The sequence below is a fragment of the Onychostruthus taczanowskii genome, unplaced genomic scaffold, assembly GCF_017590055.1.
Source record: "Onychostruthus taczanowskii isolate IOZ18803 unplaced genomic scaffold, ASM1759005v1 scaffold83, whole genome shotgun sequence".
Lineage (NCBI taxonomy): Eukaryota > Metazoa > Chordata > Aves > Passeriformes > Passeridae > Onychostruthus > Onychostruthus taczanowskii.
Window position 1 is genome coordinate 2,069,352 of NW_024506221.1, and position 27,728 is coordinate 2,097,079.

The 27,728-nt window shown below is 38.2% G+C and overlaps 1 protein-coding gene across 2 annotated transcripts in view; it reads right to left on the reverse strand.

Moving 5' to 3' along the window:
* PARP8 (poly(ADP-ribose) polymerase family member 8) overlaps window positions 1-27,728 on the reverse strand; it is a 110,421-nt gene that overhangs the window by 9,583 nt on the left and 73,110 nt on the right. The window contains exons 11-18 of one of the 2 annotated variants that reach the window (XM_041424571.1): window positions 26,862-26,987; window positions 24,086-24,650; window positions 21,753-21,806; window positions 21,554-21,649; window positions 9,302-9,394; window positions 3,261-3,386; window positions 1,570-1,635; window positions 231-298 (exon numbers count right to left, since the gene is read on the reverse strand). In XM_041424571.1, the coding sequence (XP_041280505.1) occupies window positions 231-298; window positions 1,570-1,635; window positions 3,261-3,386; window positions 9,302-9,394; window positions 21,554-21,649; window positions 21,753-21,806; window positions 24,086-24,650; window positions 26,862-26,987 (1,194 nt within the window). The remainder of the gene's footprint in view (window positions 1-230; window positions 299-1,569; window positions 1,636-3,260; window positions 3,387-9,301; window positions 9,395-21,553; window positions 21,650-21,752; window positions 21,807-24,085; window positions 24,651-26,861; window positions 26,988-27,728) is intronic. The other variant, XM_041424572.1, reaches the window with a different exon arrangement.

Consider the following 27,728-nt stretch of genomic DNA (forward strand, 5'->3'; position numbering starts at 1 on the left):
TGGCCATCACAAAACACCCAGCTGTAGGCCTCTAAACCTATCAGATAGTAGTAGGCCAAACCTTAACTAAAAAATGAGATCAGAGGACCCAGATGAGGTCCAGAAACAATCCATTGAAAATACCAAGGTTAATTATTAGGCTGACCTTATATCACATTACACTGGTCAAGTGATTATTCATCACAAATGATAATTTAGTAATTATTATCTCATGTGAATCAACTTTATACCATTGCAGAAGAGGATGTGCAAGCGGATCTTGTTTATCCATCTGCTTCTTTATTTCCAAGTAAGGTGCCTAAAAAAGAGTAATTATGTTATTTCTAGGTTGAATTTTATATGTCACATTGCCCATGATTTCATCTATTAAAATGAATACATTATCAGGTTTAAATCACAGCTTTACTGATATGCAGCATAGTAGAGTTATAAATGTGTTTTGACAACAAGAATTAATATAGCGATTATTTTCCCTAGAGTAAGATAATAAGCATATAATTAGCATCAAAATGATTATATTATAGCAAACATTGGTGATCACAGGGAGAATAGAAGATGACATCTATTTTTGTGAGGTTCTTGATTAAGAAATTGGGACTTCACAAAATTAAGTCTCTCAAAAAAACCCAAAATAATCCATTTGATATTTTCAACTGTTTCAAGGTAAAAATACCATGTCATATTATAATTTCTTTGAAAACTGTTCTTGATTTCAATCACAATGCAAAGCATCCCTTTAGAATTCATTAGTCCAAGAATTAACATTTAAAAAAAACCAGAAAGGTCATTATTTTTTATTTTTTAAAACACATCATAAGAAATCACAGAAACACCTGATTTTTAAAAATTTTACAAAATGTTACACAAATTACCAAGAAAAAAGTGGATTTTAATTTTCAATTTATTTTATTCCTCTCTATACATTCTTCACTCAGGAATCCCAAAGTATCTTCTTAATACACAGAGCAAGATTGAAAACTGTTGTGAGGATGCATCTATATAGCAGTTGGAAAAGCAAGATATATGGAAGAGATTTAAACAACAACTTATAATCAGCTGGGTTGTTTGGGAAAGGAGTGTAAACATAAACAGAAATACAACTATCAGATATGCCATGAGAAATAATATGACGGTAAACCCAAGGGACCCAACTTTCCAAGTCCCCAACTATACTTAGTTGATAGAGAATTTTGCTATAATAGAAATAATATCATGCGATTAAGAATACCATTCAGAACATTGACACAAGATCAATTTCTTTTGCTTCGGAAGTCTCTGGCTTTGATATTTCCAGAAATGTAGCAGTTGGTGATTACCCCATTACAAAGTCTCATTCTGCTGTTATTATCTCTCATTTAATCTTCAAAATATGTGAGTTCCACTTCATTACTTTTATTTAATTGGCATTAGGGATAGGTTTGTTATTTTGAACAAGCACTTCAATATCACTACATTTATATAGGAAAGAGATGATACTATTGACTTCCCAATCCATCATAGGCAGGCAAGACAAACATCTTTCAAGTTCTAGAAACAGTGATTAAGTTAGGTAAATATTTTTAAATTTACCTGTGTCATCTCTCTGATGGAAGTGATACTGTCCAATGCTTTCATGACTCGGTCATAGTTCTTCTTCTGATGTGGTATAAAATACACAAATAAGTTCAAAGAGTATTAGTATTTGGCTCTAAAAAAACCAGAATTCTTTGAGTGTGTATAAAACCAAAGCAAGGAGAAATGTTGGGCAAATCAATTATTTCAAACGTTTGTGATCATTAGCTTTCTTGCACAGACTCTCATTCATCATCCAGAAAAATTCCTTGAAAAAATATTGTTATAGTCTTTCCTCTTTGAATTTCACTGGGATCTCCAAAACATTTCAAAAATCAGCTCATTTTTAAACAAAGATTTGTAATTAAACACAGTTATTTGGACAACATGCTCTTGAGGTAAATAATGCAGTGACCCAAACAGATTTTAAATAAAATGCAAATAAACAGATGTGTTTCCTTTGCTAGCAGATCTATAAAACTTCATAGATCCTTCAGTGGTCCCTCTGCCTCACGCTGATCTTTGCTGACCTACTGCTTGGGAACCACTACCAGACAGCTCCACCTGTACTGAGTGAACAGGCTAAACAGTTCATGCTTCACCACTCCACAGCAGCTCCACTGCTCCCCATCTTCGGGTCTTGCCAGCACATCACAGAACACCTCAGCCTCTCCTGACAAAGAACTCCTGCTAGCTGGCCTTTGTTCAGAAAGAGTGAAATGCATCCCAGTGCAGGACATGCTGAGTTCTCATCTATGCCTTTGGGGAGATGGCTTTAGGGAGATGGAATATTCATGGCTTTCCTGAAAGGCAGCATTTGGAGTCCAAGGAGCAGGTAACGCAAGGACAATTCTTTATTTCAAAACTGATGCTTATAAAAAACTCAACTATCAACATCTGATAAAATTACATGCAAGCAAAAAACTGCTTGCAGTGAGAAAATGAGATGGCAGCAATGACACTTCTAAGAATGAAAAGATGGACTGGAAATCCCCTCGCTTACATGACCTCTGTCTCTCAAAGGCCATCTTTCTCTTTGTATCCAATGTGCACATTGAGAAAAAAACACTTAGAATTATAAAATTTTGTATCCAGAATTTGTCCCTTAGAAGAGTTTCTTGGCTTTAATATAACCTACACTTTTGTCATGGTTTAGGGATGGTATTTTCCAATTTACTGTTCCCACTGAGACCTAGCAGTGCTCACTGTCCTCTTCCCTGTCCTCCTTCCACTTTACCCCTGTTGTGGGATAGAGAATTGGGAGGCACGAAGGTAAAGATCATGAGTCGAGGTAAGAACAATCAGCTGAAAACAGCAATGAGAAAGAAAACCAGCAACAAACAACATCCACTTGCTCCCTCTGCCAAGTAACATGGGAACTCTTTTCCCTCTTTTCCCTGGAAGAGACTCCCTTCCCCCTGCTCCCAGAAATGATGTGAGGTGGTATAGAATAACCTCTGGGTCTTAGCCATACCCCATTCTGGCTATCACAAAAATTAACCCTGTCCTGGCCAGAACTAGGACAAGTCTATATTCAAGTACTTTCTCAGAGACAATAAACAAAAGATGCAAAGTTTTGAAAACACACTTGTGCTATATTCTGGAGATGTATCATATAATAAAGGAAACTCCTCCGTGAGAAGTCTTTGCTTTGAAATCTCATGTTTGACTAAAACCAAGCAATGACATAATTATAGGTAGCTACTTACCCTGGGGTTAAAGGCCAGCATCTGAGGATCATTAGGATCAACTACAGAAGGGTATGGCTCAAAAATGACAACTTTCCTAGGTGATTCTAATGCAGACCGACACATAGATACCAACAGATCAACCACCTGGGGACAAAGAAAGATATATTTATTATGTTTATTCAAAATAAGTACTTTTACAGTGTATCTTCCAGTCTGCCTTTTATCCAGTCTGCCTTTTTTTTTACACATTATAGACATGTTGTATTTCATTGCTACCTATATTGCCCAAACTGTGCTATCCACAGGAGATAGCTCAGGACTAAATCCTTTCCACTGACCTCAACAGAGTCTGGGTTCAGACACGGCATATTATTCCATGTCCGTATAAGTAGGACCAGTATCTTGTCCTAAAAGTATTATAACATCAAATATATTGCTTGACATATTGCTTTCTCTTGTGCACACATGTGAATTCCTGTATCAAATTTATTCACTAAGGAAATGAAATTGTACTAGATCTGTGTATCTCTGTATAGACATGCCAGCAAAAACTTTGCTCAAGAACAAGGAATAGTCTGTTAAATTTGTACCACTTTCTGCTTTCTCCCAAAGACTGTAATCACAGAAACACTTGAAAACATTGCTTCTGCTAAACCCAGAATACTGCAATGACTTAACCATCATCTGCACAGCTCACACTGGGGCATCCACTTCTTTCCATCCTGTTATACAGAATTACAACACTTCTTTGAGTATCTTTGATTTTCACAATTTCTCCACAGGAGAAATTAGTAATGTAATTAATAATGTACTTATGTGTGTACATAAGTAAATACACCACTTAGACATAGATTCCCATGTAATTGTTTCAAAATACGTAATTCAGAGGTTAAAAATAGAATACAGAAATAACAAAAATGAAAGAATGCAGCTTTCTGGCAGCTGTGAAATATAAACCCAGCTCATAATGGAATCCAAAATTGCTACATTAAAAAGTAGCTGCAGATTAACTAATTTCCTCATGTTTTTTCTGTGCCTTCTGAAAACATTCCTGTGTGAAAACAACTTTTCCACAAAAGAAAGGAAAAGCTGAGACTAGCTGGAGTTAGTAGATATTCCTGGTTCCCCCCACAACTCCACACGGAGCAGATTTCATCTCACAGTTCAGACTCAACTAGAAGATTTTCTACGTCTGTCATTGTATCTGATCATTTGGATGGAAAAAAATTACCGTCCTTTAGAGAACCAGAATGAAAATAAGAATAATGATGAAAGGGGGAAAAGAACTGTGCTGTGGTGAGTCATACAGCTGCCATTCTCCTTCTCTGCTCCTTCAGCATTAATGGACAATTTTCTCCATCAGTTTTAATATATTCTGTTAGTTCCAGTTACTAAATATCTCACATATATTGAAAAATGAAATTACTTAAATAATGATCCCTTCCCCAATGGTTCTCTGATTACTTTCCAGTTTATACTATCTCTATGTGAGATGAATGTTTTGAAATAGGGCATATGCACTAGCATTTACGAAGGAGATCAGCAACCACATCAGGCAGCAGACTTCCCCTAGTCTAAATGTATTACCGTGAAATTGATTATGAGTTCACCCTGCTTCTGAGAAGCACTATTTAGTCTGCTGTCACAAAACACTCCTAGGGAAGAGCTGTTTGAGTCCCCACATCTTTTAATGCAGAGACTCAAAGCTGTCTTGCTTTATGATTTGCACAATGGGATACTGTCTTAAAACTGGCACAGTTCTACTCAGACACCATCCCTAAGCCCTCCTTTAAACAAACTGTTGACTCCTAGATTGCTTCCAACTCTGCTTTTTTTTGCCCCTGAGGTCATTGTTTTGAGTTGATGCAACGCAAAACAACTTAAACTGGGAAGTAAATCTAATATAAACCCTATAATAGAGCCTTGCATATGCATTCCTTGGGAACAGGAAGTGCTGTGGATCTAGCAGATGTCCTTAAAACTGGGTGTGAACTCCTCCTCAATTGGACGTACTGAAGTAAGGATTAAATTAGTTGCATGAAGGACAAGACAGCACTTGCTGATGACAATTCCTCTTATGACATCAGTCCCTCCGACAGTGCCTCTCACTCTCAAGAGACTCTTTACAGGGAGTAGGAACTCAGAAATCAGTCATCTAACTATCAAGAAATCAGTCATCTAATTTTCAAGCATTTTGCCTAATGACTAATACAAGGCAACCTGAGTTCAGGATGGAAAGTTTTAGAAAGTACAATCACTTATTAAGGAGAAGCCATTGGATTATTTGGAGTGACAAAGTAGGGTTGTGCATCTCAGGAAACTAGCTGAAAGCACTAAAGACAAAACAGGATATAATTTCTAATGATGGGAACCTGTATTTAGGCTTCTTCAACAGACAAAATGATTTGGAAGAGGATTAATCCGACAAAATGTGAACACCTATCTTTTACTAGTCAGTCTAAGCTTGCTAGGCTGTTGGAGAAATAACCACTGTGCTGACAGTCTATGCTGTGATTCACACTGTCCTAAACTAATGACAAAATGAGCTCAGATGGATCAAACTCCAGAATTGATACTTTTTTTTTCCTGCAAACAGGAATGGGGGGCTCGGTTGGATCCAATGCAGTGAGCTGGCTGCAATGCTATCACTAGATTGAAACTTAGCAGAATTTAGCCACCCAGGTCCAATCGGACAAGAGACAAAACCCCTTATCTAACTCTTGTTTAAGCACTCTTAAGGTTGTAATCACTTCAGAATTCTACAGTAAAGCTCTGTAAATGTAGAGGTACTCCAGAGATCTACAGCAAGCTCTGCACATGCCTGCAACACTGACACTTACATAAAACAGAGTGAGAGCTAACGAGGGCCACTTCTCTGCTTAGTCAGCTCTACTTAAAAAAGCTCATACCTAATTCTTTACTAATTTTAGGAAAGCCACATTCCAGCTGTTCAAAGAGTTATTCAGTAAGATTCCCTGGAAAACTGTTTTCAGGGACGAGGGAGCTGGCAGATCTTTAAGATGCCTTCCATAGAGTGCAAGAGTTCTCAATCCCCATGTGTAGGAAATCAGGAAAGGAAGACAAGATGTCAGCATGGATGACTTCAGACCTGCTGGTAAGACTAAAAGGAAAGAAGGAAATGCACAGGCAAGAAATGCAGGGACAGCTATTCTAGGAAGAATATAGGGAGGTTGTGTCAGGATGGGTTGAGGGAGGCCAAGGTGCAACTGGAGATGAACTCAACAAGAGATGCGAAGACTAATGAAGAGGCTTCTGAAGGCATGTGAGACAGAAAAGAAAGGTCAAAGAAAGTGCATCCCTCTTTGAACACGACTGGCAAAATAGTAACTGGAGACAATGAGAAGGCCAAGGAACTTGACAGCTCTTTGCTTGTCTTCACTGGCAGTCTCCCCTTCACACACCTCTTGAGTTGATGAAGCTCAAGACGGAAAGCAGGGAAGCAAAGTGCTTCCCACTGTCAGTGAAGACTAGATTTGAGAACCTGTGAGGAATGTGAATACAGAAAGGTCTATGGGACCTGATAAGGTACCTCCCAGAATCCTGAGGGAACCGGCAGATAAGAGTGGCCAAGCTACTCTTCATGCTAACTCAAAAGACACAGCAGTCAGGTGAAGTCACAGGTGACTGGAAAAAGGGAAATATTGCACCTATTTTTAAAAAGGGTAGAAAAGAGGGCCCTGGCCCTACCAACCTGTCAGCCTCACCTCTGTGCCTATGAAGATCATAGAACAGTTCCTCCTGGAAGCTGTGCTAAGGCACATGGAGGACAGGGAGGAGATTCATGACATCCACCACAGCTTCACTGAGTGCAAGTCCTGCCTGACCAACCCAGTGGCCTTCTGTGATGGAGTGACCACATCAGTGGACAAGGGAAGGGCTACAGATGTCATATATATTCTGTAAAGTCTTTAAAACAATCCCTCCCAATATCCTTATCTCTAAATTGGAGAGATCAAATAGATGGATGGACAGTTCTGTGGATAAGGAACTGGTTGGATGGTTGCATCCAGATGGTAGAGGTCAAAGTCCTGATGGACACTGATAATTTCTGGTGTCCCTCAGGGAGCAATACTGGGACCAGTGCTATTTAATGACATAGTGAGTGAGTTCAAGTGCTCTCTCAGCAAATTTGCACATCACACAAGCTGAGTGGTGCAGCCGATGTGCCGGAAGAACAGGAAACCATCCAGAATGACCTGTACAAGCTAGATGGGAATCTTGCCAAATTCAACAAATCCAAGGACAAGGCACTTCACCTGGATCATGGTAAGCCCTGGTACCAGCCCAGGCTGGGCATGAACAGCCCCAGAGCAGCCCTGCCCAGGAGGGCTTGGGGGTGCTGTGGGTGAGAGGCTGCACATGCCCCGGCCATGGCACTGCCAGCCCAGAGAGCCAAACGTGTCCTGGGCTGCATCCAGAGCCCCGAGGGCAGCAGGGCAGGGAGGGGGATTCTGCCTCTCTGCCCTCATGAGAGTCCACCTGAGCACTGTGTCCAGCTCTAGGGTCCTCAACATAACCTGCTGGAGCAACTCCAGAGTAGGGCCACAAAAACGATCAGAAAACTGGAATGCCCTCCTGATGAAGGCAGGCTGAAACAGTTGGGGCTGTAGAAGAGTAGGTTTTTGGGAAGGCTTATTGCAGTCTTTCAGTACTTAAAGCGGGATGACAAGATAGGGAAAATCCTTTTAGCAGAACCTGCTGTGATAGGACCAGAGGTAAAGATTTCATACTAAAGAAGGGAGATACAGACTAGATATAAAGAATATTTTTACAGTGTGGGTGATGAAACACTGACACAAGGTAGATGCCCCATCCTTGGAAACATTCAAGGCCAAGTCAGACAAGGCTCTGAGCAACCTGACCTAGTTGAAATTGTCCTGGCTCATGGCAGGGTGTAGGACTACATGACCTTCAGAGCTTCCTTCCAACTCTATTCCATTATTCTATGATTCTAAATGTACATGTAAAGTAACATGTGCCCGAATTAAAAAAATTAAATGCTCACAGGTCTTCAGGCTGAGGAAGAGGTGGGGCTTCATCTGCACACGTCCTTCCATTTCTTACAAGCCTAAACTGTTACCCCAATAGTTGGTATCTAGATATTGCAAATCCAGTGGTCTTCAGACACCAGGTGAAGAGCTGCTGTTCTGATTCCACAGTCATATTCTCAAGCTGATCTACACTGCTGCAACTTTCTGCCTTTGAGGATATGTTCAAGGCTGTATTCAGGCACCTACCTGAATAGTTTATTTCCATTGACTATACTCATTAGTGCTAGCTAAAGTTAAATAAACTGAAGGTTTGTTCTTCCAAAAAACCGATGCTGCTTATTGTGCAGAAGCACAGTAACCAGAAAATTGGACACAAATGCACTTTTCCTTAAGATACGCAGGCTTCTACCATAAGATCTTAAAGGGAACTTAAACATAAGATCTTTTAACTTTTGTTTTTAACGAAACATTAGGTTAGTGATTTGGAAGCATAATTTAAAATACTTTGAGAAAACAATGATAGGATTATAACTACATCAATAACTGAATTTAGAGTCAGGAAGCAGGCTTATATTAAATTCCTGATCCTTGAGAAGAAAGAGCCCTATGTAGCAGTATCAGTAAGGACTTTCCCACTGCTACGTAATGATCGAAACAACAGATGCTCAGTGGATCCCTGCATCCCAAGACCATGAACAGGAAGTAACTTATTAATTGCATGAGAGTAGTAATGGCTCATTAGGTGAAAATAAATGTGAATTATCTCCAAATTACGACTGCCTTTATTAACAACCCAGGTGACATAATTGAATACAACAGGGCACAAAAACACAGTTACTCTAATTACATGGAAGCAAAATGATGGAAACACCTCATTAGTACTATTTGAATACACCACGCATAAACCCAGTGCATTTACAGCTATAACAGTGGACAAATAAATAATACTTACCAAACGGCACTCATATCGTGCATACAAGTCAAAACACATACTGGAAGAGACAGAGAGGACTTGAGTAAACTACAGAAAACATTAGATATTCCTACCTGTGCCCCAGTTGCAATTTCATCAGCAGCTTCATTCATCACTCCTAATGTTTGGAAAGCAAATACACAGAGTTCCCGCTCACAAACAGTGGGCTATACAAAGAAAGAAAGTTAATTTTACTTCTGTTCTGATTTGAATTCTTGCTTTTAGCATGTCATGAGCTACAACAAAACCCAAAACACAACTAATTCTAATTCTTAATATTTTAACTGCAACATTAATTTTAAATAATTAATACATATGTATTATTGAGGAAGAGACATTAGAGAAACATTTTAATAACCTGAAGAGCAAAAGTGAAGAACTCTAAAACTCATAAGTACTATGAGAGGCTAAATTTAAAAGAAATCCCAGCACAGTTACAAAACCAAAATTACAGGCATAGTACTCAAATGTTCTTAAGAATATCTATCTGAAAACTTCCTACATAATTAAACTTAATGGAGAACAAATCCTGAAGCTAATGGAAGCAGGTTTATTCTTCATAGCTTCCTACACTGCTGTTCAGAACACACATAAAAATATGATCTGGAAGACAAGTTTCTTGAAGAGGTTATTTTTAATTTTTGACAATTTAACAAATTATTGGTAGACTATAAGAAAATCCATTACATTTTTACAGCATGAACACTGTGTTTTAAAGCCTACTTATTTTAAGAAAGAATGATACTTCAAGTCTTTTTTCAGGTATTAAATAATAAAAATCCCTTCTTGTTGAATCAGCTTTTGCTTATTAAAAAGTAATTCATGATGTCACCACAAATAAAAGAACATTATCTAAACTGCATATTGAGTGAGAACTGAACATTTTGCCTTCATAAGGCAAACAAAGCAGAAACAAAAAGGAACACAGCTTTAGGTAATGAAAACAGGCATGCCTTCCTGGACTTCCTAATTGTTTACAACCCTTTCAGCAACTCCATCTTATTTACTGAAATATAATTAGCAGACTGACTTTATAAAGGCTCAACTAATATCACAGCATGAATTGTTACAAGTATCCAAAATGAACAAATAGTTGAAAGAAATATGAATTAAAATCTTCCTTAAAACTACCCATTAAACACAACCTGTTACGACAATGCTGAAAACAATAAAAAATACTTCCTGGATACTATTTATTTGAATGCAAAGTATTAGATCCTAGCTCACTGAAACTTAAACTTACCTTTGCAACTGAAAGTTTTGAGTCTAGTGATCACAACAAGTACAAAAGCACTTGTAGGAGTGCTTTGAAGTTCAAGCCACTGCCTCTACAAAGCACTTGCAGAAATGAAAAAATTAAACACACAAAGAAAACCTAAAATTTAGCTGAATTCTGTTTCAGGCAACAGCTTTGCCAGTAGTAAGCATACTGTTGTCCTTGCAGTCATTTGCTTTGCAGAACTTAAAACATTCAACTGCTGTGTTTCAAAGATTCAAGACCTCAATAAGCATCTGAAATCTTCTGGACTGATACAGTCTCACTTCATTTGCTTTACAAGAGTTACCATCTTTCAAATCTGATAATGTCACCCATTTGATTTAAGTTTATCTGTCATGTTACATTGCATTAGGCAGCAGATGAAGCCAAACATGATCAAATTCATTGTGCCATGGCAAGCTGGACAAGAAGTATCTATTACTGTCATTATTCTTAGGTTTTCCACATTTAGAAGATGGTTAAAACATTTGTTCAGTAACTACCATAATCAACAGAATACACAGACTTCCTTTATTTCAAAGCAAGGAATAATTCTGGAGTAGCTGAGCAATCTAAATTTGACCATGCTTGTCATGAAGAAAACTTGTAAGAGAACACTTATTTTTGATATTTTGTTTACAGTCTCTGCAAAGTAATTTATCCTGAAGCTTAATAATGGTAAAGGAACGCACAATTTGTCACCATTTCTCTTTTTCCTGCCCCTCTATTATGATCCCAGAAATGTCTGAGCATCTGGAGAAGGATGTTAGGAAAACAGACATTGCATTTATGCTTGACTTCAGAAAATTTTTGGTGTCTTTTTGGTTTTGGTAATTTTTTTTTATGTTTTGTTTTTGTTGGGTTGCTGTTGCTGTTTGTTCTGTTTTGGAATTTTTTTTGGGGGGGCGGGGGTTTGGGGGTTTTTTTGGGGGTGGGCAGTTGGTTTCTGGGTTTTTTTTTTTGCCTCAGGCTGACACTGGACAACTCTAGACATAAGGACAAGCAAGACAGCAGAATTTCAGCCCCAAAGTGGAACAGATACTTCCATTAGGATCTATACAATTATTCTCATTTTATGTATTTCACGAACCTTTCTGTCCACTATGTATTTTGTCAATACAATAAAATGGGGAAAATAATCCCAACCCTGCAGCTAAAGGGACATTTCAACAGTCTGTCTTCATGTATCTAGTCTGGATGCCTTTTAGCCCACCCTACAGTCATTTTAAAAGTATTTTGAATTCTGTTTCTGGAATTGTTTCAATTTATCAAAACAAGATGTTTTTAACTTAAATTTCCCACAGGTGTTAGCAATGTATTCCAGGAGACATTGGTATGGCCATTTCAGTGTCCTCTACTCCAGTCACTACTTAAGCTCAACCATTTGTATTGTTTAAATCCCTACAAAATGAAAACACTAGCTTGCCATTAGGAAGCAAATGTTTGAGGGACTCTTGTCTGTTGCACTCTGTGACTTACCTATTCAGTGTTACATTTCCTTACTTATGTTTTGCCTGCAACTATGCGTGCTAGAACCAATGAAAACATATGAAAACTAAGTTACTAAATCAATTCCAGAAGGCAGAGTTTAAAGAAAACCACAAGCTTTACGGGAAAACTGGGATTCAAGGCTGTTTCTACTGTGCTGTTAATGTTCTGCATATTGATAGTGTGTTTGCCTTTATATGGTGTCCAGTCTTCTCTTTTTATAGGATGTGAGCCTTTGGGACGGGGACAGTATTGTTCTGACTTCAGATCATAAATATGAGAAATGTCCCTAGCCACACTTAACAAACAAGAATATAGCTGACACATTTATAAAAGCTATGCTGTTCCAACATAATCTTTGGATACTCTGACTTTGGTTCATTTATATGTAACATTCAACAAGCTAAACCTTCTAAGAATTTTTGTGTCTCTACATGAAATGTTCAATGAATATGATCTTACTGATGCGGAATTCACAACCACAAATGTACAGATTAATCACCTTTTCTTGGATTACTATTTCCCATTGTTTTCAAGGGGAAAATACAAAACAAAATAGGGCTTAGACACTTAAACATTTATTTCTGAATATGAGTTTCATCCTAGGTGCACACAGTTCCACAGATTACAATGACCACCTTGAGGATACGAGCTGACTGGCTGGACGACTTTATTGCTTCCTGAAGAAGGCAACTGTAATTCCTCTCAGAAACAGCGGCTATCAGGGTCTCACACAGACTTTATTTTTTCTCTTGTAAATAGAAAATTAACGTAAAGCCATCGGTCTTCACAGAACTATTAGCTAAGTGAAGATCACTGCATGCTGAGACACTATTAGGAGGATCATTATTCCCATGGGGAAAAAACAGAAAAAAATAAGACATGGGCAGTTAACCTAAGACTGCAAATGCAGAGGCAGAAAACAATGACAAACCAGAGAGCATCTTCTGAATGTTTGAAGTTTTCAGAGTTTTCCTTTAGCTACCCCCACTCTTTGCACGATCAGTAGCTCCCACCCAACTGCTGCTGTGGTGAAAAAAGCACAGAGTTCCCATGTGTTACAATGCAAATGTCGTTTCTTTCTGCAGTGACTGAGACTGGCAGACACACAAACCACCTACACACTATGACATATCCTGGTTCTGGACTAATACACTTACCTAAAATGTTTTCTAGACATTCTTTCAATTTGAAAAGCTGAAACTTTCATAGTCTATATCGATCTAGCAACTTTCTAATGTAGGCTGCAGCTGTGCTCAGAGCAATGTGTCAACCCTTTCCTGTGTTCTTAGGGATATCACACAGACACTAAAGAGGCTGTAACGTGACTGACACTCCTAAAAACTATTGATCTAACACAAGATGCTTCAGGCAAGGCTCACTGCCTGACACGCAGCAAATGAAATAAACGGTGAAGGTGAAACCACTAGTGACCATCCCACTTTTCTTAATGAAAGCAACAGACGAGGAGACAAAATGAAACTTCAAATCTCTGCCCTGTTTTCTACTTTCCACCATGCCAAGTCTTAGTTTTACTGTAAGGTAAACTCTCTGAATAGTCCCTCAATATTCATGTGTTACATGGAACACGCTGCTCAAAGAAATGGGAGATACCACAGCAGTGATCAGATACGATCTGAAGAAAGATGACAGTAGTCTGTAGCTGAGCAAGAAATGTCACTTGTTCTGTCTGGCTTTGTTTTGCCTGATTTAAATTTTATTTTCTGGGGTTTTTGTTTGTTTGTTTGTTTGTTTGTTTGTTTTCTGCATATTACACACTTTCAAAAAATGTATTTTTACTTCACAGACAGAAAAAAATGGTGAACAAACAAGCTTTCTAGAATGCTAGGTGGGCATGATGCACTTGATAACTTGTTGGCAACAGGAAAAACTTTACTGCAGTCATTTTACTCTCTCAGTAAAATTATTTGAAATCTATTCTATTACAATACAGGTTGCAGCTGGAAAGTTACATAAAAAGAGATAAAACCAGCCTTTGGACATAAGGATTAGAAAGACCACAATGTTACTCCACAAAAATCTTGGAATTCCATAAGCATCTTGGCTTAACTCCAGTCTGACTAAACATATTTGTACACCTACACTATTCTCCACAGTTCAGTGATGTTTATTCTGTTCAAGAAATTTCCCACGATTAAGCAGCATACTCAATGCTCCTGTGTTTTCAGTGATGTCTAAGACTCCTGTATTCAAAACACAAAGAAATCAAAGATCTCTTCAAGCCAACAAGAACCCTCCCAGGTCAAAATTTCATCCACAGTAAATAAAACATAACTGAGAGCACTTTGGGAGGAAAAACATTAAAAAAAATTCAAGCTTACTAATGGAAGAAATGTATCAGAATTACAAGACTGTGCTTATTTTTACAGCTAAATAATATGAACAGGTATTTCTTTATGGCATTTTACTGTTCATATTTTATGGGAAAAACATTAATCAGCAGAAATGTATGCACCAGAGTATAAATTTGAAAGAAACTAGCTACAATATTTAATTTTGTTGAATTTTTTTACTAATCCTTTCTTTGTTCTAAGGAGGTCTCAGTCTAAGCTTTCAACACAAGATGGCACTCTATAGAGACTTCTTTACTAAAATAACCAAAAAACTGATACACAGATGGTCTTTTATTTACCTTACTGAATATACTCTGAGATTATTTTGCCCTGTATGATTGTCTCACGGGTCTTTAAAACCCATTCAGTCATGCTGTTCTGTCAATGGCCCTAGTAATGGAAATGAGGAATTTGGGAAGGCACAGAACAGCAATAGAGACTTAGCTTTACAAATTACACTAGGTAAAAGCTGAATAAGATCGAAGAATTACAGAAAGATTGAGGTTGGCAAGGTTCTCCACAGGTCATCTAGTCTAACATCCCTGCTCAAGGACCTGGAGCCAGCTGCCCTGCACAGACATTTTTAATTTCTCCATGGATGTGAACTCCACAGCCTCTCTGCACAACTTATTGCCATGCTCAGCCACCTTTAGAAAAGGCGAAAAAGGTAAAAAGTGTTTCCTGTTGTTCCACTGAAACCTCTTGTGTTTCAGGTTGTATCCTCTGCCCCTTGTCGTGCCACTGAACACCACTGTAACAGGCCTGGTCCCATCCTTTTTGCACCCTTGCTTCAAATATATATAGACATTAGTAATATCCCACCTGTGCCTTCTTTCTTCCAGGCTCTCAGCCTTTCCTCCTGTGTGATGTGCTCTAGCCCTTTTAACCATCTTAGTGACTTTCACTGGACTTTCTCCAGTAGCACCATCCCTTTCTTGTGCTCAGGAGCACAGAACAGGCACAGTGTGCCCTCACCAGGGCAGTGTGCAGGGGTAGGATCACATCTCTCCACACACACAGACAATTCTACTGTTTAATGTAGCCCAGAACACCAGTAGCCTTCCATACCATAAGCGCACATTGCTTTCTCGTGTCCAAGCTAGTGTCCTTTCCTGCCCAAGCCAAGTTGCTTTCCAGCTGGGTGGCCCCCAGCACACACTGGTGCCTGGGTTTGTTCCTCCCCAGCTTCAGGACTCTGCACTTCTCCTTGCTGACCTGGATGATGTTCCTGGCATCCCACTGCTCCAGCCTCTCGAGGTCCCTCTGAACGGCGCCCATTGCTCCAGAGCACCACGTACTTCTCAATTTTTTTCAACATCTGCATACTCTTTGAGGATACACTCTGCACCATCATCTAGGTGATTAATGAAGGTACTGAACAGGACTGGACCCACTACTGACCCCTGGGGTACAACATGAGTTGCTGACCTCTAAGTAGACTTTACCCAGCTGAAAATCAGACCCAAGGCCCAGACATCCAGCCAGTTTTCAGACTACCTCACCATCTCCTCATTTAGCCCACGCACCAACAACTTATCTAAAAGGATCTTATGGCAGACACTGCCAAAAGCCTTACTCACATCCAGGCAGACAATATCCACTGCTCTCTCCTCATCTACCAGACCAGTCACTTCCTCAATGAAGTTTAATCAAGTCAGTCAAGTATGAATTCCCAGTGGTGAAACCATGCTGACTCTTCATGAAGATTTTCTTGTCCTTTATATGCCTGGAGATGGTTTTGAGGCTTAGCTGCTTCATCACCTTCCTACAGATCAAGGGTGGAGTTCTCTGGATCCTCTCCTTCTTGCCCTTCTTTAAGAGAGGACTGACATTTTCTTTACTCCAGTCTTCAAATATGATATCAGATTTTTATTACACTTCTCTTAATCAGATCCTTAAATATAATAACCACTTTTTTAATGACTCATGATCTCATTACATTGAGTATTTGTAATAAAAGTAAATGCTGAATTCCTAAAACAACTTATTTCTCTACTGTTACAGCAGCAAAACTGTTGCATTATTAAAAAGGCAACTTAGTCCTCCCCTAGAATATTCTAGTAACAATAAAAGGAAGACTTTCATACAGCATTAAAAGAAGTTAACAGTCTTCTAACATTGAACCAAATAACCCTTAAGTTTCTTTATTACATTCTTAAATCTGCTTTGGAAAACGCATTTTTTAGATAGATGAACCAAAGCAGATGGTTGAAAAGGACCTTTAGAGGTCAGTAAGTACTTTATTTTTTAGATAGATGAACCAACTTTATCTAAACTTTATCCAAAATTTTAGATAAAGCTAAAGCAAGTTTTCCTAAAGCTTTATCAAGCACTGTGACAGGCTGCTCAGAGTGACTGTGCAGTCTCCATTCTAAAGGCACTGGATGAAACAAATTCCAGTTTCAGGAATTTTTCACTAGAGAACACATGCCCCATGCAAGAATCTGTCAGTACTTCAAAACGGGTTTCATGGAAGTCATTCAACTTTCCTAAATTAGTTTCTAATATTGAATCTAATATTGTAGTTTGACAAAATCAGGATAATTTATGTAACTATTTAAACAACACAGATGTGAATGAAATAACAACTGTTTGAAAATGTTAGGGGAAAAAAAAAATCATTTCCCAATTCTATTAAGACAACCCAAATCTAGCCATTAATTACTAGCAAATAATAGTCCATTCTCATTCATCTAAACAACTTCTCTGTTGAAAACAAATTCAAAGATGGAAACATGAGGCTAATAATTCAAATGACCACACCCTTACTTTTTTCAGTAGATTTGCCATGTCTGCCTCCTGTGTTTGACTTTTCACTTCCCCCTTTTCCAAGACAGAGCAAGAAGCTATTTCAGAAGATGGCAGAGCTCCTGAGAGCTCAGTAGCATAGGCTGCCTTGCAGGAAGATGCACTGTGATTCTTCAGATGAGTTAAGGGAGATGTTTGGATGTACAGACCGAAGTCCCAATATTTGCTAATAATTTCAAAGCTGTTTCTTAATCTTTCTGTGAAAAGTGAAACATGCAGGATTCCGATCATCATTAGAAATGACTGCATGAAATAGCATTGGTCCATGTTATGTACAAGCTTAAATAATATTTTTTTATTCTTAGGATTCATGTATTCACTGCATTTTTCCTCTGCTTTGCAGAACAACTGCAAATTATTCCATGCAGTGATTTCAAGTAATCTTCTGATTTTGGTGGTACTCTATATATAAAGTGTGTATCTCTAAATATCCAATTTGGCTTTTATAATTTCTAGTGCACTGCAAATAATCCTTAGATCTCACTGTGCTTTTGAAATACATAGAAAAGAAACACGCTATGATGAAAACTTTCATTCATCCCCATCTTATCTGGTGAAGGTGTGAATACTTACAGGAAAATATTGCCTACTTTACTACTGGTTTTTTTTTAAGCAGATGGAATGAAGCAGTGGACCACTGACCTTTATAAACAAGAGTGCTACAAGTTCATGATGTGTTACAGTACTTTTCCAAGACTCCTTCTTCCATTCAAGAGAATCTTTGTTCTTCCTCTTCACAGTAAGAGAGGTGGCTTCCTGAAGGCATTACATTTGGGCTTGTTCAAAGGTCACCTCACCTACCAAATCTGTTTTGCTTTCCACACACACACAATTGTTGAGTACACAAAGGAACTGAGTATTTAAGTCTGGTCTTCCATATTTCCAGGAATTTTGGAGCTCAAAAGAAAGCTGGTTATTCTCAAAGACACTCACTTTGCTCTGTAAAGAAATTCCTAAGAGAAATACAAGAATTTCTTACTTATTAGTCTTCAGAGACCAATAAAGCAGCCCCTTTATTTGTCCTCAATAAAGGACTAAGAAGGCCTAAAAACACCTAGATTTCAACGTACAAAGAGGATCCAGTGGGAAATATTTGCATGATCAGATAATTATTGAGGGCTCTGGAGCAAGACAGATGTCCACTGTAAAATTATGAAGTCAAACATATGCAATCGTGTCACGCAGCTGTTCTGCAACAGAATCTTCCATACACTGATATGTCTACCACGTGGATCTAGTGCCTAAATAAACCCATACAAAATAAAACATCTTGTTGTCATCAAGTGGTTGTTATCTTATGGGAAAAAAGATGCCAAGATTTTTAAAAAGTAACAAACTGAAATAGATATTAAAGCCAGACTACTCTCACAGAAAAATTTATTTACGAAAATGAAACACAATATTGAGAAGAAAGCTTGCTGAGAGAGATTGATTGAAAGATACTTTATAACTAAGATAAAATTATAGCCTGCAGAAAGAAAAAAACCCTTATCTCTCAATTTCAGATGGTTTCTTCAGCTGTTGTGAGGATGAGACCTATGAATTTCCCAAGTCAGTAATAACTAGCACAAAAACCTATGTACAGCATAAGAGTTTGTAAGTAGGTATAGCACTTCACAGTATTAAACACTTTAATTGTTGTGTGATGGCAATTGTTGAATTTTTTTAACTGCATTTAAGACAATTAATAAACTACACTATAGCTCAGGAAAGGCACCAGGCTGACATAAGGAAGGATCAGAGCATCAAATTTCTCTGTGGCTCCTTTATAACTGCATAAAACTCCACAAAAGATAAGAAATTCAAACCTATATATATATATATGTATATATACATATATATATATATATATATGTATATGTAACTTTTCAAGCAGTAACTTTATTATGCTTTTATAATTTCATAGGTCTTCTTTGCTGTAGGGAAAAAAGGTCCAAAATGTAGAAGGGAAACTCACTATTAATAGTACCCACAGCTAGACATAAACCTGTGTGCATCTGTGTGGAGGAACCAAACTTTAAAGGCAAAAACTGGTGAATGACCCCCAACTATATAGTCTGTGGCACCTCTTGTGACACAGCCTGCTGCAGAGAGAGCCTGTCATGTAATGCCTTTGGGATGCAGGCATCTGTAGAAAAGGAGATCTGGATACTCTTGCTAAGCACATCATGGCGAGGCACCTAGCATTATGAAACCTGGTGAGGTTACTGTGGCATCCAAAAAGAGAACTCTTTACAAAGGCCAGGGATCCTCAATAAGACTACACTGCATGCAGCCTTGCCGTAAATGAAAGCTTGCTGCACTCTTGTGACAAAAGTACTCAATTTCTGAGATCTGCTCCTGCAGCGATACTAAAGAGAAAATGCTCTTTCTCCTGACACGTCATTTATATACACATATATATGTATGCATGTATGTGTATGTGTGTATTCAGCTGAAGCATGTGTATATAAACCCCACAAACTGACTTCTTCAAGCTGCCCCTAGCCAGAGCTCTCAGTAGAATGAAACATAAATTTCCCTAACAAACTCCAGGGCAAGCTAATGCTCAATTCACACTGAGATCCCTTCTCACCTTCTACAAAAGTGCAAACTCATTAATGACTCTATATTGCTTATTAAGTCATTGAAGCATACTCAGAGTATGCTAGATTTCTTCCTGGTATCTAATTTTTCCTAGGTTATATAATGACACTCTTTCGTTTTTGCCAAGCTTGTCAGGTTATGCTACTTCAAAGGCACAGATGAATATACGTTCAGGAGCAAATACTGTTGCAGCTTCTTCTGTTGCGAAATGCTGACAAACTGTTAAACAGACAGCTATAAAATGATCCTTTAAATTGAAGACACAAAAGTGTAATTCTCAGAGATTTTAATCTTTATGGAGGGAAAGAAGGTATTTAGATTTTTTTCATTTAGAGCCGACAACTTTACATTCTGGTTCTTTTTAATAGAATAAATCCTACTGTTTGCTTTGACCTATAGATAATAGATAAACTCCAACAACCTAAATAATTATGTTTTTCAAACTTTAATCACTCTTCAAACATTACTGATTTTGTCTTATCTCTTTCTGTCACGGGTAACATACATAGCAGTGCATTCAAAGACAAACAGTGAGGAACTGATGCCTTTTTACAGGCTTCTAGTAAGTTTTGGGAACTGATAAACCTGTCAGAAAACCTTGCTTTTAAAAGATAGATATGAGTTTGAAGAGAAAAAAATAACTCTGATTGGATATCCAAAACTATATGGGTTTAACCATGACTTAAACAGTGTTAACTGGGTATGTATGCGCTTTTTCAAATCCTACCAGCAGCCTATTTGCACATGCTGCATGCAGTCAGAATGCCTGACCCTGGTGTCACTCAGTGCCATGGGGAGTGACACTGAGGTGACTTCTGTCACCAGGTAGAGCAATAATCCTTCTGAATTTAGTTCCATGGAATTATCATAGACAAGATCCGCTTCAGCTTATGCGTAGTTGCTGGCCATACTGTGCAGAAATTGTCTGGTATCAGAGCATTTATTCACTGGAGTTAGTTTTCCATGGCTTTAATCTTTTTAGGTCATTCATATTTCATTACTGGATGAAGGGCAGGTGAAACAAGAGGATTCTAAACTGCAAGAGTAGTTCTAAAGCTACTAATTGTATTCTGTTAATATACTCCTTCACAAAGCTGCACTGATCCAGCAGCTCCAGGCAGTGCGTCTCTCATGACCAATCTGACTCTTTTCCACGGTTCCACCAACAGCATGAGAGAGGCTACAATGATCAGCAGGCAAAATTCTGTTCCCAGTCACAGAGGAATGAAAGGAAGAGCTGTCTAACTGGCCAGACTTTGGACATACTGAGCCACAACAGGGCTCCTAGACTGGGTCACTGCTAGATCAGGCACTTCACAGAACATCTCCTTCTGCCGACTTTTTTATCACATTTGAGAATGGCTCATTCCAGCAGCCTGTGAGCAAATCAAGGTCAGAAGAATTTCACAGAGTGCTGGCAATAACACCAGTGTATGTAAATACCATGGTCATGGCTTGATAAAAGCTCAGACGAGGTGCCCTAAGCTTTCAGAAGAATGCCAAAGCACTGGGAAAACATTCTAATGCACTTCTCTGTTATCTGGCTTTGACTACTGCAGCACAATAGTATTCAGTGAAATACATGCCCCTTTACACTTCTGTGGTATGATACAAGCCTAATTTCTCTCTCCGTTCCTTCTCCAAAAAGTATGACTTTTTTTGTTTCCAAATTTACAGCAAAATCTAGTTAATATGCTTCATATTTTTGCATCTCAAAAGAGCATTAGGAGGAAACCCATCTGAAATAATTTAGTGGTTTTCCGACAGGTTTGTATGGTCCACAGCTATTTAAGGCACTATAAAATGCATTGTTTTAGCAGCACACCACTTACCCTCAGCATAGGGCCATTCTGGAATACATGAGGTTCATCACAAACTACACAGTATTCATTCAATACTGGTATCCGCTGCTCAGCAAATTCAATAGTCTGAGAACAACGAAAATGAGAATAACAGCATCTGCTTAAAAATAATTAACAGTCAGCTCATGTGCCACAGTGTTTCATATATGAATAGGATATGACATCCTACCTGCACAAGAAAGCCACGGTCTCGCACTGGAATGCATTTTGCACCATAATTTTGCTGCAAGGGAAAAAGTTGAGGCAACTTCAGTGTTGGCAGACTAATAACAAGGAAATGATAAAAGCACTTGTAAGTATTTGTATATAAAAATGTAAACAATTCGCATCTAAAGACATCTCTCACTTGCGTGAACCAGGCATTACAAATGATCAATCCTTTTATTCTTTACTGAGTATGGCACAGGTTTTTAGTATTTCATTCTAGTTCTTAAATCTGATGAAGGTTTGTACCTCACCATCTGATAAACTTTAATCTCAAATGAAAACACCAGTGCCTTCACTCCATCCTAATAAACTAAAGTTTGGTAATGTCCATCGCGTTTTCACTGCGTACTGCCTATCCAAATATGGGCTGTATGTTAAGGCTTGAAAGACTACTGTAACTCTCAGTAAGGCTGAAAACCTTTTTATTTTGTATGTACTAAGGTCTCACTTCTGCAACACTGCACTAACAGATCTTTATGGTCCAATACTACTCAAATTATTTTTTCTTTCAGCACACAACAACATAAATTAGAAGTAACTTCTGCTAACAAAAGTCAGTAAGATTCAGCCTTCCCTACAGATTGACATCTATTTCCATCAAACATTGTTTTGAATAGAATTAGATCAGCTGCATTTACAGTGTTTCGGCAGTTTTTTTAAATAGAGTTATTTCCTTTCATTTTTCTACTGTTTATTTGCTTAACTGCTTTTTCATTTTTCTTCTGGGAAACAATCCTACTTGTACTCATATATGAGACTCTCATATTTTAGCTAAGAATTGAAGAGAACTCAGTATCTTGATTCATCACTTCTATATTCCACTAACTTCAAACTGCAGTCAGGCACCTAGGTTACCCAATATCTGGTGCCTGCATATAGAATGTGAAGTAGACTCTTGATGCCCTTCCACTAAAATCAAACTACATCCAACCATGTATGTGATGATCTTCCCTCAAAGTAAGTGCATTGAGCAACAAATAATGGGTAGTTTTTATAGGCTGCCAAACAGGGCTTGCCTTTTTTCCTTATCAGCTGATAACATCAGTAATGAAACCTGGTCAGCTCCTCATTATCTTAAAAAACCTGAGAGACTTTTTCTATTAATCTCAGGAGAGAAAAGTCTTGCTATGGTAATACATCCTCTGCTGAATCAGAAAAAAAAGTGCATCTCTAAACTGCAACAAGAATAAAGTCTGATAGCTCATCTTAAATTAATTTTGCTGTGCACATCACATAAATCAACTACACAGCATACATATAAATGATGTTATGATAATGTATCCCTGCCTTTAGATGTGAAGAGTATAGCTTAAAGCTCACTAAACTAAATTACCATGAAACATAGCACACTCAATGTAATTTCATTATTCAGAATGCACTATTTTAAACATATGTATGCCATCTGAAGGAAAAATCAGCTTCCAAGGTACCACCAGGCAAGGGAGTAGAGAGAACGATTTTCTAAACACTTCTCCCCACATTAAAAACAAAAACCAGGATGTTGCCTTGAAAGACTGCAAATTAACCCACTCTTCCTTCTACAGAAAACAGCCACATTAAAGAGGTATAGGCAGAACAATCGATTTTGAAAGCTCTTTCTTAAAAGCAAGAATATATGCTGCTCTTTGTTTTCCCAATTGATCGTGTCTCTGAGGAAAGTAAGAGGGCCAGCATGGGCTCTGCTCCTTGCGTGGCCTCTGATGTCCCCCAGCACATTTGAAGGTTTAAGTTTAACCCTTCACAAAGCACAAATGTGCAAGAGGTGAGTGGAACCATGACTGAGCTCATTCCAGCATGATGGTGACGATGATGATGATGATGATGGCAGATGCAAAAACTAGAAGGAGAGGTGATGTAGCACTCAAACCATCTAATGGACAGTTGTTTCCCCCACAAAGCAAGAGGGAAATAGGAAAAGTCCTCTGCAACCAACCTAATTTTGCAGCACAGAAGTGCACACTCTCCCTTTGTCCTGCAGGAAGTATGCAGAGAAGAAGTGGGTGACTGAATTTTTCCCATGTCCAGCAGCTGTGAGTTGAGCTGCATTTCGACACGACACATAAAATCTCTGTCCTGACCCCAGCAAATTCTGATTTTATAACTTAAGTATATGTATATGCACAGCTGTTTGAATTCTCCTTAAAAAGCTGACTTCATTGCTCTTGTCTTTTAGTATGTCTAATATAGTCACTATCATATATCCTAAGTATTAATGCCTTTGCACAAAAAGCATAATAGCACATTTGGAAAATAACAGGAGGAAAATGAGCAGAATACAAAAAAATTATTACGCACAGCAGCTTGTGAAGGTGATGATGAGGATGGTGTTAAGATACCAATAAGCCCTGAGGTAAGAGAGAGCCTCCTGCTCTCTGCCATGGTGGACTCCTTGAAAGGCTCCATTTTGGATGATTTAGGGGCATTGGAGTAAGTCTTGCTGAGCAACTTGTGAGTCTTCAATCCATCCAATTCCTCCATTCTAAGGTTACTGGAGTAGGATCTGCTTAAAAGTTTGTGGGGCTTCAAGGTGCTGTTGTGCTCACATCGAGGATCCCCAGAGCACGACCTATTTAACACCTTATGGGGCTTTAAAGCGATGCACTCCTCCTGCTTGACAGCTGCAGAGCAAGCACGACTGAGCAGTTTGTGCGATCTAAGAGCCATTGTCTGTTCAGCCCTCGGGTCACTCGACAACGAGCGGCCAAAGGTTCTGTGAGATTTTGTGGCACACACATCCTCCGCCTTCACTGTGCTAGAGCAAGTCCTTCTCAGTAGTTTGTGAGTCTTGGAGATGCCATCCTGTTCTGACTTCAGTTTTGATTTATTCTTACCACAGCCAGGTGGAGGATAACTTGGCGACCTTAGAATAAAGAACATGGAAAAGTTGGAGAATAATCAAAATCCTGGGCAAATCAAGAAAGATCACAGAGATGTAAATACTTCTAAGTGTAACCTGTGTTTATGTTTTTCACTAGTGATGAATGCAACCCAAACTTTTAATAAACAAATGTATATAAAACATCTTCCAATATCAAAACAAACAACTTACTCCTATTTACACATGAGCTCATCAATCAAAAAGACAATCAACTACTTAAGTAGAAGTTAGAGCTGTGACCTTACAGCTTTTTGTAAGGTCTTCTATGTCTCAAAACAAATAAATTATCCAGGAAATTATCTTCTAAATGAAATCCACCTCTCATAACATATTTTCCTTATCAAAATCTATCTTTTCTATGTAATGATCACAGCATGATCTCATGAAAGTTCTTGTATTCTGGAAACATCATAAGGAATTATATGTTCAAATGGAACATACAAATGGAAGACACAATGAGCAGTGAAACTTGGAGACATTAAATTTAATTCAGATGAACAGGATATTATTTTAAAACAATCATAATAATCTGGGCACTTTGTGTAAGACAAATTTACCCTTCTTTCCTATTATAGATAAATTCTAATTCTGTACCACCAGAAATGAGAATGTGAGACACCTAAATTACAAAAGCAGGAATTAAAGAACAAAAGGTTTTTAAGAAACAACATCCACACAAACGTCACATTTCTGTAAGGTTCATATTTGCCTCTCCTTGCAAAGAACATGTAACAGGTATGCTGAATCACTTTCTTATGTTTTATAAGAAACACCAGTCTTTGGAGGGTTTTTGTTTGTTTTGGGGTTTTTTGTTGTTGTTTGTTTTGATTTTGTGTTTTTTGGTTTTTTGGGGTTTTTTTGTTTGTTTGTTTGGGTTTTTCTTGGTTTTTTTGGGGTTTTTTTTGGTGGGTTTTTTTTTGCATCAAATAGAGAAGTGACAACCCAAGGGGAGAGGCTGGCAGGTTTCCCCACCCCATTAGCAGATGTTGACAGGAGGAAGCACATGGAGGCTGCTGATTCACCATAAGCAGCTGGCTCACTATCACTCTCCTGCAGACGGGAGGTAGCACTGGTGCCCTGGGGACAGAGAGGGTCCCTGCTCTTGGGCAGAGCCATCTCTGGACTTAAGCTCCCAAACCAAGAGGAAAAAGAATGGGCTCATTTTGTGTGCCCATTCTGAACAGAAACAAGCCCCAAGCCATAGCCCGTGCTTGGCAGTGGTGTGTTGCATGGTAGGGAATGGATAAGACTCCTATTTAAAACATCGCCTTTCCTCCCCTACCTTTAAATAGACAATCATTTGTCATTTTTGGCATTCCCCTCTTTTTTCAATCTGAGTGATTGCTGTATTCTATCTCTTTTTCATACTTTGAATTTAGAATGGTAAAATTCATCACAAAGAAGGAATATTCAAAGCAGCTCTCAATTCAAATTCAGTAACTGAATCTAAGAGGTGATCCTTAATCGAAGTGGTGATCCTTAACCCTCCATAATCAGGAAAACACACTAGAGTAAATAGTCACAACCCTGAAAGAGGTAAAATCAGAGCCTGATTCTACATATACTTACGAGTGTGAGCAACTGGCAGAAATCGTATTAAATTCAAATTCATTCAAACTATTCATAAACTCTTTCTTACGCTTTCTAATGCTTTTTCTCTTTGAAATTCTGTGCCTGCATTTCAGAAGTGGAAAACATTAATGTAGTCAAATACTGGAGAGGGGAGGGTGCTCAGCATCTTTAAAAATCATTCTTTCAATTATGATTAGTCCAGTTTTAAAAAACTAAATATACAAACTGCTGTATAAAGAAGAGCTGGAAAAACACAGTTTTTTAAAATATACATAAGATATGCCATACATATGTATTTCTTGTATTTTTATTCTTGCTATTGAAGAGATAAAATAAAAACGCAAACAAAATTTAAAATAATATCAATTATTTGCATTTCTAGTTGTAACATGGCTGTTTCAGACAGCAGGGCACTGAAATGCTCTGGCTTCTAATAATCTTAGAAGCTGCAACAGTACCTAGTTCACTCCTGATGTCATGCAATGCAAGGACAGGAAACCCATGAGGTAAGATATAAATAGAGAACTTCTCTGTGGAGAAAAGTCAAGATTTCACCTTGTGAAGTCTGCTGTGGATTTTGAACAGTTTATGGTGATAATAGCTATTTTTTCTTGCCATTACCTGCGCAGTGTAGAAAAGATGTGCAGAGGGGATTTCACCTTTTTGTCAGACACCTTCTTATTGTGCGTACAGTTAGATTTTTCTTTACTGTTCTTCCACTGTTGTGTAACAAATGTCTGCATGATTCTGCAAATTAAGATAGAAAAGACAGCTTTTCTTATCCCAGCCAGGACATACTCATTTTAATACTATGGTCTCAGTGGTCACCATGCAGGTGACAATGCAGTGTTCTCACTCTACAGCTGAAGTTTTCTGTCATGTATGTGGATTAGCGATTGGGTTCCCCAGCTCCACAAAAAGCCTTTTTTTTTCCACATAGAACTAATTTAATATGGGACTCCTAATGAGAATACAGTCTGTTTAAAGAATCACTGCAACTGCAACATTTATGCAGACTATACTATATCTGTGGAGATCTAGAGACAAACTGAGTCAAGGGCATCAAATCCAGATACAGGGGTCTACCTCTCACATGACTACAGGCTATTGCATCTGCATGGCTAAGCAACCTTGTTCTCTAACTAATCTGGCAGTGGGGGTCTTAATAGTGATAAAAGTCAAAGCTGAATTTGGCATGAAAAAGAAATATCCTATTGCCACAGCCATGAGGGACGACTGGGCTCACTGGTATTTTTACTCCTGCTCAGTTGAGAACTGTGCAGCTGTGTTCTTGAAAACGTCATATGGGAACCTTTAGCAATTATCTAGCGCAAAAATCACAGACAGGGTAAACAGCAAAACATTTTAAGGGGAGCATTTATTCATTTTTGGGGGTGCATTTATCTTTTTTTCTTCAAAGTCATAGAGATTTTAATAACTTGCTTCATTTGCAAGATTATGAAAATGTTGCACTGAATTTCTTAAAAC